At 38.4% G+C, this 21406-nt stretch overlaps 1 protein-coding gene across 27 annotated transcripts in view; it reads left to right on the top strand.

Annotated features, from left to right (window-relative positions):
• The window catches only part of SORBS2 (sorbin and SH3 domain containing 2), a 164298-nt gene extending 157723 nt beyond the window's left edge, over nt 1–6575 (top strand). For 25 of the 27 annotated variants that reach the window (XM_071743324.1, XM_071743314.1, XM_071743338.1 and 22 more), the window contains 3 exons: nt 932–981; nt 3638–3744; nt 4532–6575. In XM_071743324.1, the coding sequence (XP_071599425.1) occupies nt 932–981; nt 3638–3744; nt 4532–4593 (219 nt within the window). In that variant the 3' untranslated portion in view covers nt 4594–6575. The remainder of the gene's footprint in view (nt 1–931; nt 982–3637; nt 3745–4531) is intronic. The other 2 variants (XM_071743320.1, XM_071743316.1) reach the window with 1 other exon arrangement.
• The last annotated feature ends 14831 nt before the right edge of the window (nt 6576–21406 follow it).

Raw genomic sequence — 21406 nt, 5'->3', positions numbered from 1 at the left:
CACTCCTCACATCAAGAGCTCTTCCAGGCAGCTGGTCCTGTGCTGTTTCTGGCCTCATCCAGATCCTAATGAGTAGAAATCAACGTCTATTGAATAGCAGGATATGGTTTCTGTGGGAGGTTAATATTTTTCATTTCCATTGTGTTCAGCTTTGTTGGATATTAGTGGTAGGTAATGGTCAATTAAGAAGGAAGGCAATTTCTTTGACAAAGTTTTGCACTGGAAATACAAATTACCTTTTTCTCTGAAGTGAAAGTGTTGTTACTTTCACACAATTACATGCATACTTTCAAAACCTCTTTCTGCTCTTTGCTTCCCAGCAGCCTGCATGGCTTTGTGTTCCTCTGGAGATGGAACAGAATTCATTAAAGCATAGCATGTTATGGCTGCCAAGTAGCACTGTGTGTATGTGTGTGTGTGTGTGTATGTGTGTGTGTGTGTGTGTATGTGTGTGTGTGTGTGTGTATGTGTGTGTGCATATGTAACTTGGTATGTTGTTTATCTATGAATATTCTAAATTCTGCCATTATGCATGGGAAATTTCTGCTTATCTAAAAATATACATCACCCAATGAATGTGTAATGCTCATTAGTTGCATCTGATTTTTCTAATGTTTTTCCTGTTTCATGGTGAAGAGACAGGAGGGTTTTATTCCTACTTTCTAGTATACCATAAATCGAATGAACTGCTAATAAAGTTCACTGTTGTGTTTTAGCTTTTATTATGTCCTCCAAAAATCAGATCTTTAAACCAGCCAGGATATTTTTTGTTTGCCATGTCTCTAAAGCTTTTACTGTGCTTTGGAGAGGGGCAGGAAGGGTATTGTTTTCCACAAGGTAGACTCTCAAGCAACTATGTATCATGCCCCTGTCCAGCTATTTGCACCCTAGACTTTAAATCTTTATTACATTTCAAATAATTTCATTTCAGCCACAGCGCCCTGTGCTTGCTCATGAAAACATACACAGTGGGGGGGAACCGTAAGTATACTTCTTGTCTTCTAAACCAAAACTTAACACTTAAGCAATAGTCAGCACATTATCAAATATTTTGTTAACCCACAAAGTACAACAATGAAGAAGTTTCAGAAATTAACAGATAAGTGCATAATGTAGGAAGATATCCAAGAAGGTTCCAGAGGGCAAAGCCTTGCTTGTTTAATTCACATCAAATGAAGACATGCCAACTTACAGTTCTCCATTGTTTAGACATAAAAAGAATAATTTTGTAAAATAAAGTTTTGCTTTTTTTTATTTTCTCCATCTTTACATCTCAGCAGAATGCCAGTTAAAGATTTAACATTAATTCAACCCATCTGCTTTGCTGATTTGAGAGAAATTATGCAGGAACAGATGTAAAGAGAAAGAAAAAAGTAGCTTGATAAGGCTGATCACAGGAACATAGACTCACACTCTTGTGTGTAACATAAATGTGCAGTTAAAAAATCAGGTATAAGAAGCCCTTTCTGAAAAGTGGAGAAGAACCTAGATCTCAAGACTTATTTTCATAAACGATGTTACTTGAGATAAACCCTGTAAGGCAATATCACTGCTGAATGTTAAAACACCAGATTGGTGCAAGATTGTTTCAATTCCCTGCCCCCTCACCCTCTCCAGTTTTGCACTGGGGTCCTTGGTGGTCACTGGAACCAGCAGCCCTTCTCCCACCAGTCACAGAGCACTTCAGAGTATGTCCTATTACGTGGATTGTCCTAAATGTAGCTACAGGTTAGCATTTTAAAATGTTTGAAAGTTTACCTGTTACTCACTTGTAGAAATGGTGAGAGAGAAGAGGGACAAAAAGTTACCAAATAACTGGACTACAGATACTATCTAATGAAAATTGGATATTTTGGCCTCAATTTCACAAAAATCACAAGTTCCTGTTGGTTTTGTTGAGAATCCTGAAGCACCTAACTCTGTTTTGTAAGCAATAATTAAACTATACTAAAAAAAAGAAGTAATTTATGACCAAAGTTACTTACTCCTAAGATTAAAAATAGAAATATATATAAATTGCCAACCAACCATTCTTTGCCTTGAATATATACTCTATCAGTGCTGTAAATTGGAGCAGATTTTTCATACTTAGGAAAAAATTCAAATTAGAAAAGAGAGAATAAAATTACTACAAAGGAATTATTAAAATGGATTATGGAGAAGTGACTAAGATGATAAGATTTCTAAAGAGTGCTAAGTGGGAAGTTCTTGCTAGTGTATTTGAGTAATTGGCTTGAATTCTATTCACAACAAATTACATCTGCAACTCTTCTGTCTTCAGAAGCTCCACTTAAGTAGTCTTGAAATATTACGGTAGCTCTGCTTTCCTGGAATAATGATAAGCATGACAGAAAATGTTATTGCCATTTAATTTTTTGCAGATTGTCCTTACTCCTGCTACAGAAATTACTGGCCATGATTGCTTAAACAACCAGTCCTGTTCCATTTTGATAGTGTGATTAAAATATATAATTAGGCTTTCCAGGTTTGGGAGGTAACTGCCAGTCACAAAAAATCAACTTTAAATTAACTTTTTTGTTTTTTGGATGGAACAGTGTCTTTTTTTTCTACAAAACAACAAAGTGAAATGTAGTTTTTTCCAGATGACCATCTTTGCACTAGGCCCAGAACCAGTCTGTACATAGGATTTTTGAATGCGACTTTCAGGAGCAGTAATTTTTTACAGGAATAAATATTTCATGGAAACTCTGCCTGAATGATACAGAGCAGTATCAAAACATTAAAGGAGGAGTTTTGTTTTTATTGTGGGAAGTGTATATGGCAATAAAAGTTTAAAGTTAACAGGGAAAAATGGATTTCATTATGTTTTGTTTCAGTATTTTGAAATGAAAACTATTTGTTCTGCACAATTTCTGCAGTGGTACCTTTACATGCAGTCACTCATAGCTGGGACACAGACAGTGAGAAAAAGACACATGCTGGCTGGGCAGGACTTGGGCTTTTCCAGTCCCACCTGTGGGCTGTCAGCACCTTCACTTCCCCCTGTTAGAGTTTACTGCCTTTCTTTCAGTTCCGAGATAGTCAATTAAAAGCTGACAAGGAATGAAAGATAGCAAATTTAGTAATCTCCTACCTCTTTCCATTTATCCACCTCAGATCCTTCTACCCTGCAGCCCCTGGCCAAGGGTAGAGGTACAAGTAAGTGTCTGAATATTGTTTGAGTTTCCATCCTTGTGTCCCCTGGCTTGATTCAAGCCTCTCCATCACTCTCAGAGATCTGGTTTATATTAATATATATATATATACATCAGGGGCAGTTTTAACAAGGGGAAGAGTTAGGACTGCATGTTTCCAGATACCAATTACTTTCCACCTTCCCCACAGAGGAAGGCACAGTTTTTACATTTGGTGCTCTTATGGTGCCAAGTCTCACCCTGGAAATTGCTACTGAGGAGCCCCTGGAGGTTCCCAGGCACAGTGTGAATGAGCCCCTCTCCTGGGCACTGTCCTGCACCAACTCCAGAGGGACTTCAGGCACCTTAATTATGGCACCTTGCTCTGCTGGGGCAGAGAATGCATCCACTAGGTTCATAAAAGTTTAAACCCGCTCCTTTACTTCAGCAAAGGTGCAAAAACTCTTACTTCTTTTTAAAATGCATCATTTGTCCTATTTAAGGTTTCAGGCTCTATATAACTATACTCCTAGGAACGAAGATGAATTGGAGCTCAGAGAGGGAGATGTCATTGATGTGATGGAAAAGTGTGATGATGGATGGTTTGTGGGTATGTTTTAATCGATTGCCTTTTCATTTATTTTTTCCTCCCTGACATTTGCCATGCTCTTTGCTTGATGTCTTTTAAACAAATCATTTTTTTGTAGTCAATGTAATATGAACCTGGCTTTATCAGGAGAAATCCCAACCAATATACACCAAAATTAGAGGGTGATTTTTCACTCATGTCTTTTGCAACTGATCAATACAAATTGACATATGCCTCCAGTTTGTTGTACAGCACTTTTGTCATTCTCATGTGGCACAAAATGGATTATGTATTACTATTATGTATTACTATTCTCTTTATAAAGACCAGGTAACCTAAAACTTACTTGCATTCATGCACCTACAGAATTGACTACTTCTGTTACTGAACGAACAGAGATTTCATAACTAAATTTAGACAAGGTGGCTTAATCATTCCACAAACCCTCATGCGCACAGTGGCTGACAATCTTGTAACTAGTCCTCAGCATTTCAAAAATTCAGATTATTTAAATAGACCTGATATTGTTGAAATTGAGTAATTTCTATGTACCAAGTCAAAATTTTAGCACAGCTTTTAATCAGGCCTAACAATTTAACCAAATATGTCCCCTTATTTGGTTTTTCCTTCCTGCAGTTAGCACTTGTTAAAACTCACAGAGGAAATTGAAAATAAGTTTTTTCAGTAATAATGTAAAGAACGGTAGATATTTCTGTTTGTGCAATGTGAAACAAAAACTTAAAGGCCATGCTTACATACTGATTTGCTGTTGTTATTCCCATCTTTCATCTATTGCTTCTAATTTCAGGAACCTCAAGAAGAACCAAATTCTTTGGTACTTTCCCTGGGAACTATGTCAAGAGGCTGTGAAATTTTTTTTCCTACTTATTTATGCTGCATCTCTGCAACACATCTGCATAAAGCTGCTAGAAAACATGCTACTCTGCCCTTCAGTTTTCTTGCTTGCAGTCTCAAATAGAGGCCATCTAGTTCATCCTCATCCCATCCCACCTGCCAAACCGTTCCAGCAGTATTACAGCAACGACCACCGTGTGAATAACTAAGCTTTTCTGAAACAAGAAATTACATTTAAATACTCCCTGCTTTAAAGTCTTTTAATTCGAAACACAATAGGAGAAGCCTGGTGACAGGTACACAGATGAATTGCCACGGGGAGGAGCGGGGAGTGGGGGGATGAGAAGGAAGAGAAACTGTTCTTTGTGTGGACACCTGTGGTACTATCATGAAGCCTGGTGGGATGTTTTGAGCATGCATGCAACACAGGGGGAAGTTGCTGTTTACTATTTTTAAAAACAAAAATTGTTTGAGTTTCCACATTTTTATTAGCTTGGCAGCATTTGTTGCTTTCACTTCGCTGTATCACAGGTTTGCCTATTGTACTGGTTTACAATGTATGACAAATTATAATATAGATTTTTTTGCCTGCACTTGTATGTTGTAACATATACACAGTGACTGTAAAATCTCAAGCAAGCATAGTGAAAAATGGACGAACTGCAAGTGTTCTGTATGGGTGCAATGGTATTGGCTAAACCTTTTTTTGTTGTTTTCCTTTCCCTGATAAAGCTGTAGTGTTTCTGTTAAAAGGTAAGGAGTACAAAAGGCATAAAACCTTGGGAAGGAGGATTTGATGAAGAGGCAGACAATGATATAAGCATAGACAATAATAACCTGCTACTGAGGCCTGAGATTAAATGGCTGTAATCAAAAGGTTGTGATAGTGAGCAACTTGAAATTTGAGAGGTTAGTATTTTTATGTACCACGGGAGTTTTAAGCAGCAGGAAGTAAACAGTGTTAGTGCAAAGGGTTGTTGTTTTGTTTTGTTTTTCTCTAACATAGCCACCTGAAAAATATTCACAACTATCACGTAATGATTTACTTCACTATATATATATGTATGTTAACTAAACCTGAGTTACACATTCTTGTTAGGAATTTAATACAAGGGAAAAAAAGAGTCACAAGTATTAAAACTGATACATTTTAGAGGGTGTTGGCTTGGTTTTTTTCCTGAAGTGAAACAAGGATTTCAATTTATACATTTTCCATAATCAAAGGTAAGAATAACTAGCAAATGAAATTAAGGCACAGGATGATAATGACTATGGCTTCATAAAAATAAAAATTTAAATTTGGTTTCTTCAGCACCTTATAGATGGCAAAAGCTTCTACTGCATTTCTCATGGGTAAAGGTTTGAAATTATCAAAATGTATGTAGTCTCTGTAGCATTTTGTATATATGTTTGCTTTTTTGTACAGAGCCATTTGGTTGTTGATTTTTAAAAAAATACTTTCCTTATTTGATCTTTGCCCTCTTCACCTACACAACGTTTCAACGCATATTACTTTTCTTGCTCTATTTACCATAAGCACATCAGGATAGTGCAATTCTGTAAGATAGCATTTTATGCAAAATTTTATTAATTAAAATATGGTTTACCAGCCAAATCTAAATGTACATATGTCTTTATTACTGAGAAATGTCATTAAGACAGAGGTAAAGAAACATCTTTGTGCAGCATACCTTTATTATTGCAGATTTCATGGCAAAAGCTTTATATTCAAAGGCTTTCAATTTTAAACTAGATCTGCATGCAGCTTTGCTGTGAGATTATTACCTATCTTTGATGCCATTTATGATTGAATACTTAAATAACTGTTGCCTGTGATATTTAAAAAGTACTGTTTCTACTCTGTAACTGATTTTAGAAAAATACAAGTTTTTCATACCTGGCTTTCAGGTAACTGACTTTGAATTCCTACAAGCAAAAGGTCTCTGTGGTTTTTTTTCTTGAATAGACTTCTAATAAATTTTGCTTGGAGTACACAACTGTTTCCCGACATCTTTTCTCAAAACAGATGTAAAGTGCTTCACCCTTCAAATTCACATGCAGATATTATTTTTTAAGATTTTTTTCCACTACCAAGTATGGACTTGTAACACCTATATACATGGGCAACTAGCATTGCCCACACAGCTCTCTGTCAGCCCACTTTAGTGTCACCCCTAAAATACTAAACTCCAAAAGTAACAGTCTGGACTTTCTGCATTGCAAGTGATAATCTGAGATAGGGGTTTTTTGTTGCCATATTCCCCCTTCACTCCAGAAGCACAAAGGTAAACCACACAGAGACAAACCCTTTATACATAATAAAAGTTCCCACATCCTATTCCTTCAACAAACGCAAAACAAGAACTCCTCTGTAACATGACAGCATAGGAGCAAGATTTGAGGAAAACACAGATTTCTGGGGCAGCATGTTACACTTGGGACTTTACCTGCAAAACTAAGTTATCCCATAGCAATGTCTCTGTCTGGCAAGGAGCAAGTGTTCAAACAAAAGCAAAACTTCCATCAAGCAGCCAAGTAAGCAAGCAGCGGCATCTATTAATTTTTTTTTTTTTTTCCCCACTGGCTCTAGTGTCTCAGAGTAGCTTTTTGGTCCCTCTGCATTTCTGATTACCTCTGAAAATGGTAACTTCCTCTAGAGGAAGGCTAAAATCAGGGGGCTGTTATTAAAACTCCAGCAGCTAAACTCCTTTGCCAATGTAAATACTGCCACTGCTGAGAGTGCCGGCAACTTGGAAAAGGCCTAATTTAGTCAGTACTGTTACCATCGAGGTAAATGTGCCCTTCTAGTTTTAAGCTACCTTAAACTCACCACATGCAGCTCTTCTTACAGCCCTATGTCCTATCTGTCCTGGGTGACAAATTGCAGAGTCTAGGACATGAGTGCAGCACTGATTTGTGCCATATGACTGCAAATACTGTAAGAAGTAGGAAGTGCTGTGCTTTAGTACTCTTTTTTCTAAGAGTTAACCTAATAACATTAACTGGTAGGTGTAATCTCATTAATATAAAAAAAAAAAACAAAAAACAGGGTGGTTAAGGATCTGAGTGGTTAAAGGGTAAAATAGCATCCTCTTTGCAAAGGGGATGAAAAAAGGGAAAAGATAAGTCATTGTAATATGAATAGCAAGGTACTGGCACTTCAATAAAAAATGATATGCTAAAGGTTTTGTCAAAAAGTATAGAAATATTAAAGCTGTGTCCATGTAAACCAACTATATTCAAATAGGCTGTCTGCTGACATCCTGCCTACACTATTTAAGGAACAGACTGGAGGATGTTTTGAGCTGCTGTGTATAATACTTGTATAATCCCCTATAAATTCATGGAGGAGACCCCACAGGACTAGGCAGTGCTTTATCCATAAGGCCAGAGGAACAGAGAGCTGGGGAATTAGAGGCCAGCTAGTTTAGTATCTAGGACGAGACCAGAACAAATCAATTTAAAACCTCAGATATTCACAAATTTTTTTTCTATTAAGTTACAAGCCAATTTCCCTTTACCCTGTCAGGATATGTAGCATACATTTTGATTTCTATTAGGATTTTCTTTTAATGCCACGACATGGCAGCTGTGTTAGCAGACTAAGAAAAGTCTGTCTCAGTCCACATGAAATTGAGTTTGTTACAGAGTTGTGCTACATTACAGATAAATTCCTAAGGTATCAAACACATAAGTGTCCCTAAAAAAAGCAATAGACTCCACTGCCTACCCTGCAGTGAGCCATGTGCTTGCTGTTGAGGCAAAGGCCTCTTAAAACAAGAAAACCCATAAGATACCAGCAAGCCAGGGAGACCAATTCATGAGCAGTTCAGGGTAATGATCTATATCCTGGGCTCAGTGAAGGGTCACCCCAGCAAGTTTAACATTCTGTCACCTGTGCCAAAGCAAAGCCAAGCCAAGCCAAGCCAAGCACGCTGCCATTCTGCAATGCCCGGTATTTACTCGCTGCCTTTTAACTCCTGATGTACAGACCTGGGACAGGAACACGAGGTGCTTCCTATGCCTTTGAAAAAGTGGTGCACAAGCCAATAGGAGGCTGGAAACATGAGGTCAGTAGCTCGAGAAGGACCTTAGGTCATTGCTAAGTATATTCCCTTACAGCATTTATAGTAACATGGTGAAACCCTGCCTTTGCTCCACTTAATAGCAAACTCCATTGAAGTCAACAGGTCCCACAGTATTGGTGATACAGTTTCTATGCTAGTTTGAAAAGAATATTGCCCAAGAGAAGCAATTGAATGTCTGATTTGGTTTGGCTTAATTATATTGAAAAGTATGAGTGCAGAGACCAGAAGCCACTTTAACTGATCCCGCTACACAGCACAGCAGACAGTTCCTTTGGTCCCTCTAGTAAATAACTGGCAAGTTAACTTAAAGTTAAATCCTATGCAGCTGCAGAAGCATAATGAAAGGGCCAATAATTACATTTTTAAACCTATTTATACAGCAGTACCCTTTGTTTCATTTACCAGATATCAATCAGGCCAAGACCTCAATACACCCATTTTACAGAGCAGGGAAATTGCCAGACCAACTTGTGTACACAGTAAGCAGGAATGTTTAATTTAATAAGGCTTTATTCTGCAACTCTACTGGTAATCAATCAGTATCATGCTATTTATTTTAACTGGATGCAAAAAAATGCCACTTTAATCCTCCTCTCAGTGGCCAGAGAGATATAGTTCTAAAGTCCTAGCTAAAATCTGCCTAATAGAATCTATTATTCTCCTCAATATAGTGAAGTCGCATTCCCTTAAAAATTAGAGATATTTTTATACATATATATATATATGTCTATGCAGAATATGGCAGAAATCCACAGAAAGGGAAAGAAAAGGATTAATTAATTCCAGCTTGCAGTACTACAAGTTAGATGCTATTTAGGCAAGGAAAAACAATACATGTAACATCTAGGCTCTCATTCAATTATTATGTGCCTCCTCTGAAACACAAAAAGAAAAACAGAAGTTTCTAGGTTAATTTGCAGTGATGAAACCAGGGAAGAGCCTGAACAACCTTGCAGGTACAGATTTTTAGAGTAAACTGAATGCTTAGTAGCACTGTGTGCAGAAGGTCTTCAGCAGCTCTGCACCCAAAACTCCCAACTCCTGTTTTAATTGCATCAGTGTGAACCCCATATACAAAGTATTACAAATTGTGACTGGTAGTATATGACTTCTATTTCTTCTAGAGTCAGATAGAAGAAGCAAAGTCTGGTGTTAATAGACTATTGAATATTACCAGAAAGTAGAAAGCATTCTTACTAAAACAGTTCTAATTCCTACAAAAAAATATCCCATAGCAATTTTTGAGTAGTCTTTGTATAGTGATGTCATATCAAATCATAGATCAAGTATGCAGAGGGTTCTACTCCAGCAGAAGGGCATTACCTCACAAGTGACACCATAGGAAAAAAAAAAAAGTGTTGCCTTACAGCAAGAAATGCGTTGCTAGGTTTATCCTCAGTACAGATACTCACATCTCAACAAATTATGTTTCTTGCTGCCAACACAAATAACAGACTTGGAAGCTGTTATTTCATCACTCACATGCATGCATAGCAAAGTAATCTTCCCACATTTTCCATCCATCAGAGAAATCAGTGAACCACTTTGAAAAAATACCCCAAGAAAAATGTAATTATTTATTTCTGCCAGTGAAGAATTACCAAAGAGTTACACACAATGACTCTTGATACTTCCTTCCAAAAAAGAGAAACACTTCTCTGTCCAAGCCACTGTTCCCCTTTGCAAGAGGGGACCCATATACTCACATGGGCGCACATTGGGTGCCTATCTTTAGCTCCAAGAGATTTGAACAGTAGTCTGTTATTTCAATATCCTAAGGGATCTGGTCCCTTAAGACTTTCTTGGCTATCTTACGTTAAAATGAAATTGAAGCATTTTAATTCAAGGCTTTCTACAGGCATCACTTAAAGACCAGGGACTTTAGTATTAAAATAATACTGAAGCCTTCAGTTGTTTGCATCAAGACTTTTTCAACACAAGTATAAGCATACAACTGAAACTAGGACTGCAGATGGGGAACACTGAAGAGGCTGAACATGTCGTTCTAACTGGGTCATCACACTGCTTCTGTAGCTGTGATTTGCTAGATAAACCCCAAGCATGCAGTGACCCAGCTCATGCTTCCTCAGGTTAAGGCTCCAAACTGTAATGTGAAACACGTACAAATACCATCTGGCTCAAGACCCGCTGAAGGCTTTTCTTACACTACCAGTGATTCATTTGTTATAGATAGGGGCTTTTTTCACAAGTAACTGGAAATATTTGAACAGGTGAGAATCTTCCTGCTTCAACCATAAAAGTGAAAGAACGGATGCATTCAATACATCTGAAGTAGTGGACGGTGGCAATTATATGCCCCCAAAGAGTTCTAGTAACTATTTATAGATTCACTTCATCAGCTCCTGCAAACAGCTCCAAGGTACAAGGCACAAAGCAGCACTACAGACAATCTGGAGCAGAAGCCTGAAAGCCATATGCCATCAAATCTATAGGGAAACAACTAGGACACAAAAAACCCCTCTGCTAGCCACCAATCATAGAATGCTTTGGGTTTGAAGGGACCTTAAAGATCATCTAGTTACAACCCCCCTGCATAGGCAGGGACACCTCCCACCAGACCAGGTTGGTCACAGCCCCATGAACCTGTTCTTGAACACTTCCACACATGCATCATCCACAGCTTCCTTGGGCAGCCTGTTCTAGTGTCTCATCACCCTCACACTAAAGAACATTCTTCCTAAGGTCTAATCTAAATCCATCCTCTCCCGGTTTAAAGCCATTAATCCTTGTCCTGTTACTATATGCCCATGTAAAAAGTCCCTCTCCAGCTTTTCTGTGGGCCCTCCACAAGTTCCCTGTGCAACCTGTTCCAGTGATCACTACCATCACAGTGAAATATTTTTTCCCAATATGTAACCTAAATCCCCCCTCTTCCAATTTAAAAAAATTACCCCTCATCCAATGACTACACACCCTTGTAAAAAGTCCCTCCCCAGCTTTCCTGTAGGCTGCTTCAGGTACTGGAAGGCCACTGTAAGGTCTCCCCAAAACCTTCTCCAGGCTGAGCAGCCCCAGCTCTCTCACTCTGTCTTCATAGCAGAGCTGCTCCAGGCCTCTCATCAGCTCCATGGCCCTCCTCTGGACTCGCTCCTCGTCCTTTCTGTGTTGGGTGCTCCAGAACCAGACACAGTACCTCAGGTGGGGTCTCATGAGAGCTGCATGGAGGGGGACAATCACCTCCCTTGACCTGCTGGCTACGCTTCCTTTCATGCAGCCCAGGATAATGTTGGCTTTCTGGGCTGCAAATGCATGTTGCATGAGATGTTGAGCTTCTCATCAGCCAACATCCACAAGTCCTTCACCTCAGGGCTGTTCTCAATCCATTCTCCCAACCTGTGTTTGTGCTTGGGATTGCCCCGCCTTGCAATCCCAAGGACCTTGCACATGGCCATACCTGTGTTATGAATCAAGCACACTGCTATAGAGGAGTGCAAAATTTTTGTACCTACCATTTAAATCACAAGGACCTCTAAAGAAGAACAGTCAGAGAAAGGAACTGGCCCAAACCTATGCCAGCATGAGCTAATAATTTCAGATTATCACAGTTTTAATTACAAAACTGATGGGTTTTAAATGGTTACAGAAAACTGTCTTTTCAGTAATATCCTGAAACTCCTGTTTACTACCCAAGCTTGCTTATTTTTTTACAACACACTTTGCCTTTGTTCTCCATTTGCAACTTCATTACATGGGCATAAGTAGTACAGACTTCAAAACAAGAATCAGCTTTCTGCAGCTTATTGTACAGCACTCATCCTAAGGGGACCTTGGTCTTAGCCATCGCCTTAATACAGGGGGGATAAAAAATCACTAGATTGAAATAAACTGTGTCACCTATTTATAGACATATTCACAGGCTCATCCTGTTCCTTAGGTACAGACACAAGAGATGTTTCAGAAATACAGGTTACGTTAGTCTTCCAACTGTAAACCCCCCCACCCCCGAAAAAAACACATAAAAAAACTCAAGCAAGCAAAAAGAACTCCACACACAAACGAGAGGCAGAGTGATTATTTGATTACTGGTGGAGAAAGAGCAGTCCAATTTGAGACATCAGAGGCAGATGAGCCCAGAGAGAGCTGTTTCAGGCCCAGAAACAGGATACTGTGTCTATTTCATGAAGCCAGCCTTCCCAACCTTCTTGCTTCACCTCGTCCACCCATGAATGGTCTATCCCCAGAAAAGCCTGCAAAAGTCAGACTAGCTGGGAAGAGAGAAGAACAAGATCTACGAGCAAGGATACAAACTGCTATGGCAAGCTGAACAGAAATTGCTATAATTAATAGACAGGCAAGAGAAAAATTCAATCTTCAGGGAGACTTTTTTGCATTTCTAAGTGTTTTTCTGGTTTGGGTTTTTGGTTTGGTTTTCTTGGGGGTGGGGTTTCAGTGGGGATGTGGTGGGGTCTTGGTAAAGATTGTAAGCAAAGACCGTTTCCAGATGTTCAGTTCCAGGTAGATTTTTGAGATGAGACATTTACTCACATTTCAAAGCACTAGCAGTATATACCAGGATTTACTGTCTTTGCATTGTAGAGAGAGGATTTTCCTTCATAAAACTGAAGAGGAATGACACACAAATTCTGGGCTGGGTTTCTACAGTACTAGAAAACTTCAAAAATCCCCAGCTACAATATGAATTATATTAAGTCACCATATGCTGAAGTATGGCAATTGTGCATGTTTGAATAACAGTTTTAAGCCGCATGTCTGACAGCTTTCACATTGACCATTTTAGATCCAGATTTTACATGTCAATAAAACTGAGAAGTTTGTCCTAATTACATTTCTGCTGGGTTTGTTCCTGCTGTGGTTTTATCTTTTCTCATGATACAACCAGCTTTGGCAAATGTTTTCTCTGACCTGTGCACTTACTCCTGCATTCACTGAGCAAAAGCAAGCAAAAAGACCAATCAGCTCCACGTGTGAAATGCATAATTACCTACTTCCATTCAGTGTTTTTGGTGATAAGAAACTAATTCATGGGCATAGAGAATCCTACAGTGTCCTTTTAACAGACAGAGAGAAATCTAAGTGTGTAATGGGGAAAACACTTCAAATGTAAGCTAAATTTAAGCATTACGCCTGAGTAACTACAGTGTGCGTCAGGACCCTGGGATCCAGCTTTGTGGCTTGCTGCATTCTGAAGCTGCTGATCTCTGGCTCAGGGCCCACCTTCCACTTAAAACAGAATTCCAGATCTGTCTTTCAGCTGTTGCCGTTTGTCACGACCCAATAAACATGGCTAATGCTTCTATAGCAACTGCTCTTAAAATGCTAAACCCAAGCCACAAAGTGAAAGAAAGATAGATAGCGAAAATGCAGTACTTTATGGAATGTAAGAAGACAATTTTATATTAAAAGATATTCTGATGCCTGTTTCTTAGAGAAAAATATTAAGAGGTTTTGCCACTTGGACTACAAATGACTGTGGCCTTACATGCGACCTCTTTTGTTTGTGTATGAAGTGTCAGCTCCTGTGAGTCCATAAAATAGATCAAGATACTGATCTAAAAGTTTGACACATGCATTGGAGAAACCCTGGACTGCCCTACACTTAGAAAAATGCATGTATTCTTTCAGGTTTAAGGGAGAATAATTTTTTTTCTTCCTTCTAAGCTTCCCCTACAGAGATTTTGGGTCAGCAGACCAACACAAAACTACTGTAATTACATCTTTCTCTCATACACAAATGCACACAAACACACAGAGAACAGTCAATGGAAAAACCTGTCAACTTCAGTGATACAGAATAAGCCACCATGGATCATAGCCCAAGTCCTTATGGTCTGCTACTGCCCTACAAGCCTCCAAAAACCTGCAGGAAGCCCAAGAGAAACACTAGGGTCACACTCTTAATGGCATTCATGCTATTGGAGTACAGTTAGAAACAATACTTTGCACTGCTCTGCTAAATTTGAAGACTCCTATCAAACAGGACGGTTTCACAGCTGAGGCTAAAAACACAGACCAAAAAAAAAAAACTTCTTAAAATGAAAACTTGGAGAAACTTCAGAAGAAGCCCCAGACAGGATGGGCAGCTTTGTTTCCTACCTTACATACAGGTACTTGGTAGTAGCATTCTTACATTTTTATTATCTGTTACTTACAATGGAAGTCCTTCTCAATAAGTCAAAAGCAATTTAATAATTTTTAAATTATAGACAGGAAAAAAATAAAAACAATACAACACTACTTTAGAGATCATCTCGAGGAAAGGTAAAGCTTAGATCAGGAATAAAGTACAAATCACAACCATATACTCATTCTTCTTTACTAAGACATCAGTTCTTTTCTCAATACTTCAATTCAGATCTTTTTCCAGAGATAAACTTCCACTGACAAAAATAAACTAGAAGACTGGAGAAAACATTTACACATACAAGTGTTTCCATGGGGAGAGAGATACCTACCACTACACACAGGATCTTGAGCTCACAGTTTTACCACTCCAAGAAGCACAAACTATCTCTTATCATCCAGTAATGACTAGAAGAAATGTTAATCTCCTCAAGGAGCAGCCTTTCCTAAAGTAGCACTGCTACTACCTCCTGCCTGACAGTTTTCTCTAGTCACACAGTTATGGATCTGTTCTTAACATCTTGAACTTTGAAAAATTCTCTGAAATTTTTTTCACATCAAGAGCTACTGAATAAAACCATCTTCTCTTCCAGTAGTAGTATAGGTATTCTCCCCACAAACATTCCTTTCCTGTAATTTACCTTTTTTCTTGATTAGTTAAGGAGTAGAAGAATGCTAATTCTGCAGGGTTTGTAGTCACTTAACATCAAAGATAACACTGTTACAAGTACAGCATATTCCTATAAACTAACATAGCAGGGGCATCCCACAGCATTCTGTACCAGTCTCAGTCACTAATGGGTATACAGTAATTTCAGCATTAACATAGCCCCTCCATCACTTCCACTGCCCATTTCCCTGATCCTTATCACCTTGCTCTCCCCAGAAGGACTGTCACATAGCTGCTTTGTTTCTGTGCATTGCCAAGACTTGCATCATGTAACCCAGCAGAAGAGATGTATGATTAGCTACCACTGGTATACTACAGGCACTTGTATGTTTTGACCTGCACAGACACAGGCAACCCTCCTGTTTTCACCCCACACAGCCAGGCAAAATATTACAATAGATGATGCTCTGGAATCTCTGCCCTCCCAAGATGGAGGGGTGGAGAAACCCCCCAGCTACTGCGAAGTGTCTCACAAACAGTGATAAAGCCAACAAAAAGCAGTCCCATCCACTTCTACCCAGGCCCACAGGCAAGGCAGCAGCACCTGCTAGATAGAGGTATCTGGAGCAATATGCTGTCACACTCATGCCTGCTTATAGCCACCACCAGAGAAAAGCTCATTTGTATGAGTCAGCATCAGCCACTGAGATTCATCTAGTGGCAAAGTTCAGATTTTACCCCTGTGGTTTGAAAGGAGCAGGAGGTAAGTATCTTGATCCCACCTGATCTCTTCACCATCCCTTTAATAAATATGAGAAGCTCTCATTCAGAAAAGACAAGGAGGTTAAAGTTTCCCTTTATCAAAAGGATTAAATTATATGTAAACGTGTACAACCACAGATGAAATCAAGAAATAGGGCTATTGTAGAAATACAAAATGTGACTTTGCTATTATTAGAGGCAATGATGGGTGTCTGAAGATTATGGTATGGCTCTCGCAGATACTTGTCATTACACAGCTAATGAAGTATTTCAGTTGTTTCCTGAATGCTGCTCTGTAATCTGTATTGTGAAGGAAATTGCATAAATCTTACATTTTCTATGCATTAACAGAAACCTTACATTGTTTCAAGCATGTTAATTTACAAAGCATACTGGACTTATCTGCTGGCACAGAGCCTTGCTAACTTCATTCCAACTTTACTCTTTTGGAATGAGCTTATCCAGTTTCCAGTGCCAAAATAGGCTTTTAACTTCAAACCAAATAAGGCATCAGCTTGCCAGATTTGAAGGTGACATACGACTGTAGCTATTAAAGGGAGCAGAACCACTGATGAGTGTACGAGCTGAAAAGAAAAACAAATCTTTCCTCACAGTCAGCTCTAAGATTCTCCACCAGAACTTCTAGCAGCTGTCACAGCAGAAGAGCAAAACCCTTTTTCACACACAACAGGAAAACACATCCTCTCAGAAAACATTAAACTCTCATAAAAGTAATTAAGCATGAAATTTGAAAAGTGCTTTGCAACATTTAGGCAAGGAACCATAATTAAAAAATGAGCTGACATCAGGCTCACAAAGAAACCAAAAAAGGATAACAAATTCCTTGCTTAGTCACAACAATAACTTGAAAATGAAGTTGAGCAGTACTTCAGTGCCTTAATGTGACTTAAGCATCTTGTTCCACTCAAAATGCTCTTTAGATTTCTTTGAAACACAAATTATTAGAGATGCCTCCAACTCCTCCTTTACTTATTTTTAGTAAAACAAGAAAAATGAGTGCACAAATTGCAGATAAGAGGAAAACTCAAATGCAAACAAGCACATCTGTAACTAGTGAAACAAGTTATTTTAAAACAGACAATCCCAGATTCTACTTTCAACTTGCTTATGAAACAGTTTTGAAATAAACCCTTCCTGTAAAAAAATTACTTTTCACTTACTTGATTTAGATCAGGTTCTTAGCAAAGGCTTTAGAAGGCTCTAAGACACCTACTCCCCACTTGCCAAGCAGGAAGTTTCTTGGAGAAGGTGAGTAGGCTGACACCTTCAGTTTCTGCAGTATTATCAGAAAAAAAATTACCAGCCTTCAAAGATTAATGAGGGAAAAAAAAATCCAAAAGCCTAAGACAGGACATTCCTGGCTTCCCATGCCTGCAGACAGAAAATTTAAGAAGATGCTTATCAGTGGCAGTTTGCTGCACAAAACATGAAAATCAGGGAAAGTACCAGAGCTATGTGGACAGTTCAGCCAAATCATTGTTTCAAAGCAACCATGAAGCTGGGGTGGGTTGGAAGGAGTTGTAGGACTCATGTATTTCCAGTGTGGAAATTTCCAATGTCTGGGAGAGAGCTACAACACGAGAGCCCCACTCCTCCTCTCTTTGCCAGGTGCATGAAAAGAATACCAGAGCTGCTTCTCATACCAGCCAGGAAAGTAAAGAGGATTTCTCCTTTACCAGGAAAATCATAGGATACTGCTAATGTATCAGATGTCCACTAACCAAAAGATGATATGAAAAGTTCCTGAGTCCAAGTTATTAACCATACCTGCTCCCTGACTGAAATTAGGAAAGATGTCAAACTGTATGGGAACTGTCGTATCTTACTGGTTTAGGAAATTGTTTTAAAATGAGTAGCATTTATTTTAAGATTTGCTGTATGCCCATGTGTTTTGAAATAGAAAACAGGCTGTGCAGTAGGAAATACTCTGGCGCTGACCCTCTGGAGAGGCAGTCTAAGTGCACACTGTTACACATGTGCAAGTGATTTTCAAGCTCTGTTTAGGATCCTAAGCTGTTACTGTCCAAACTTCATAAACAGTGGCCTAGTCCAGTACAGGCTACCATGACAGAGACTAATCTCTGAAATAGGACAGGAAGTTTATGGCTTAAAACATGCACTCCAAGATATATTTTCTTGTTGTTTCTCCCTCTACCAAGTTTTATTCTACTTGTGCAGCCTGCAACAGAGCGCTCCATGATTTTACAGAAGGATGAACTGGTGTTAAAATTTTGCTACTTATTTTTCAACTGCCAGATATACAGGAAAATAGCATTTCCTTCCATTTTGACAGGGACCCACTGGGAGATAAAATGGAAAACTGACATTCAAAATATTCTGATGAGAGTCAGGAAGCATGCCTTTCAGCAACACCAGAGGAAAATGATGCTGTGCAGTGGGCACAGGGGTTTGATTGTCCAAAACTAGAGAGGTGGCATGGTATGCAATGGTGAATTTGTACTCCATGCTAATACTCTGATACCTAACTGGTTCCCTCACCAGTTCCCCCCAAATCTGAAAAACTTGAGAGGTATGAAGAAAGTTCACACAGCTTACCTCTCCCTCTCTCCCACTTCTGTAAAAAATTTTTTAAAATATGTAATTGCTCTCCTTCAGATTTCATTTGGTAGAAAGATAACATTTGGCACAAGAATCAAATGAAACACCAAACTAAAGAGCAAGAGACTACTTCAGCCCAATGGTGAATCATATTACAAATCAAGAGGCTATATTATGATTATGAGAAAAATGCTTCATATATAAATTCATAGCCCAGCGATGAAAACAGAGGATGAATATCTGAAGGGAAGAAAAGTTAGAATACGAATGATCTTGTAGTATAACAAAAGAAAATATATTAAAAGTATTTGTTTTCTTATATGGAATCTGCAATGGAACAAGGAAAAAAAAACAACTGAAAATGTCATACATATTTACGAAAAAGTATTTTCATGGCTAGAGTAATTATGAAAGCCAAAATGACAAGCAGAGAAAGCTATAGATAAATATGTAGTTTAAAATCTGCATTGTCATTATATTGGAAGACTACACTTAGTTTTTATATTGTTTCATTACAGTTAATCTTTAATTTCAAGATTTGCTTATTTAGAAGTTTCTCATTATGCCTAACAAAGCCTTCCCATGTCTCTATTATTATATGTAAGTTGTCTTAAATCCAGGCAGAGTAAAAGAAAACAGCTTTTACTTCAATGACAGGAATATACCTTGACTAAGTAGATAAAAGGCTCTAGCCTCAATCCAGTTCATCTTGGTCTGGCATGAAAAAACAGAAGGATTTTGGGGGGATAAAAAACCCCAAAATATACCTATATTTTGTAAATGGGTGAAGTACTTTCACAAATGCAATCACTGAAAAGAAACTATTAAACAGCCTTATGTCACCAGCATCAATTCAGTATCATAACTGAAATCATAATTCTTAGAGAGTTACAGAGGGGGAAAAAAAAGTATAAATAGACTTAAATCTCCATCTGTAATACACCAATAGGATCTAGCAAATGGTGCCTGGAACAACAGCACCTTGGAAAGCAAGTCACTCTTCCAGGAAACTGGGCAGGAAAAAAAAATCTTTAATCCAAGGAGAGCTCAGTCTCATAGCCATATGACTTCCACTGAATTAAGAGCAATCTTAATTAAGAGCAAAAGTGCCTAGAAAAGGTTAAGCCTGTCCACATCCTACATGTATCTAACAAGTTTAGAAGGGACACATGAGCAAATCTCAGTATAATAAAGAGAAATGGACAAATTTAAACAATACCAAATTATTTTCACCCACAGGAACAGCTGTTCCTAAATGATCACCCCATTTTCACTTCACCACCAGTCCAAACATACGACAGGATTTGAAAATAACAGGATTTCTAAAATAAATGAAAAATAAATGTAAGCCTACATGTTGAGATTTAAGCCAATAATTTACTAACAGGACTGTCAAAGAAAACTCCCAAGCAAGAAAACTGTCATGCAAGTACCTGATTTTGGACACTGGAAACTCAGAGTCTGCTCATGGATTTGACCTGATACAGAAATTCTTAATTTCTGAATCACTTTCTACAAAAATGCACTGAATTATTCACTATTTGAGATTGCTGGTACTCAGTGAAAAACACAATGCAATTTGCACATTAGCAATTCGCAAATAAAGAAGAAATGCCAGAAAAAAAAATAAATCTGAGGCTAACCTTCATAGTGCTAACAAACAAGCAAAGAAACAAACCCACCTAAAAAAACACCACTACTCCCAGCACAACTCAGAATATCTTTGCAAGAACAGCTTCAGTTATACAGACATTAGCAGCAGACACTGGTAAGGAAATTCACCAAGTCAGAGTAGGAGGGGGGAGGCAATTTCATATTGAAATATACAGACAAACAAATTACCCATATCATAAAATACATGAATGGCATGAATCTCCATTTTATTCTTCCATCTCACTTATTGCTCTTTCATGTTAAAGAGCAATAAGCGAGACTCTTCTGAGCAGGTTAGTAACTGTAAGAAAGGAAAATGTACAGAGAAAATAAAAGCAAATTATTATGCCAAAAATACATATAACTCATATTTACCCCCTGCAATCTCTCACTGACTTGCTATTGGGGAAAAAAAATATTAAAAATTAAAACTGAAGGAGAAGTCTGTAACATAATAAGAAAGAAAGTGGACACATATACTATCCCTGAAAAACTGTCCCTTCTTTTTGAGGAAAATATGGAATACAGAAGCAAAATAAAGCTGATTAAGCTGGAAAAAGAAAACTAAAAAGAATGTAAAGTGTTTATTCAGTAACACCAACAAGAGAGAAGAGAGGTCATCAAACAATACTGCATTTCTCTTCCTCAGTATGAGAAATATGTACAACAGCAGTTTAGATTTTTCAATCCATTAAAGTTGGTGTATGCCACGTTCTCAAGTGACTGTACCTGAAAAACTCAGCTAAAGGGATGGAAGGACTTGGCAGTGCAATAAACTATTCCATTACAAATAAGACAAGACGTAAAACAAAAGCTTGAGAGGGAAAACCCCTTATCAATATTTCTGTTTACAGGATGGTGTAAGGAGTCAGAGCAGTGCATTGCATATTTAAAAACAAGCACCAGCAAGGAACCCAGCGTGACACCAAATGAGCAACAGGGTTGCTTTAAGAACCCGGGACGCTGCATCCTGAGGCTTACAGATTGCTGGGCTGACGCTGGAGGATTGTTGAGGGAGACACTGGAGCAGCAG

This window comes from Heliangelus exortis, chromosome 4 (assembly GCF_036169615.1).
Source record: "Heliangelus exortis chromosome 4, bHelExo1.hap1, whole genome shotgun sequence".
Classification (NCBI taxonomy): domain Eukaryota; kingdom Metazoa; phylum Chordata; class Aves; order Apodiformes; family Trochilidae; genus Heliangelus; species Heliangelus exortis.
The sequence above is the reverse complement of the archived record's forward strand: the minus strand, read 5'-3'. Positions and strand labels throughout refer to the sequence as shown.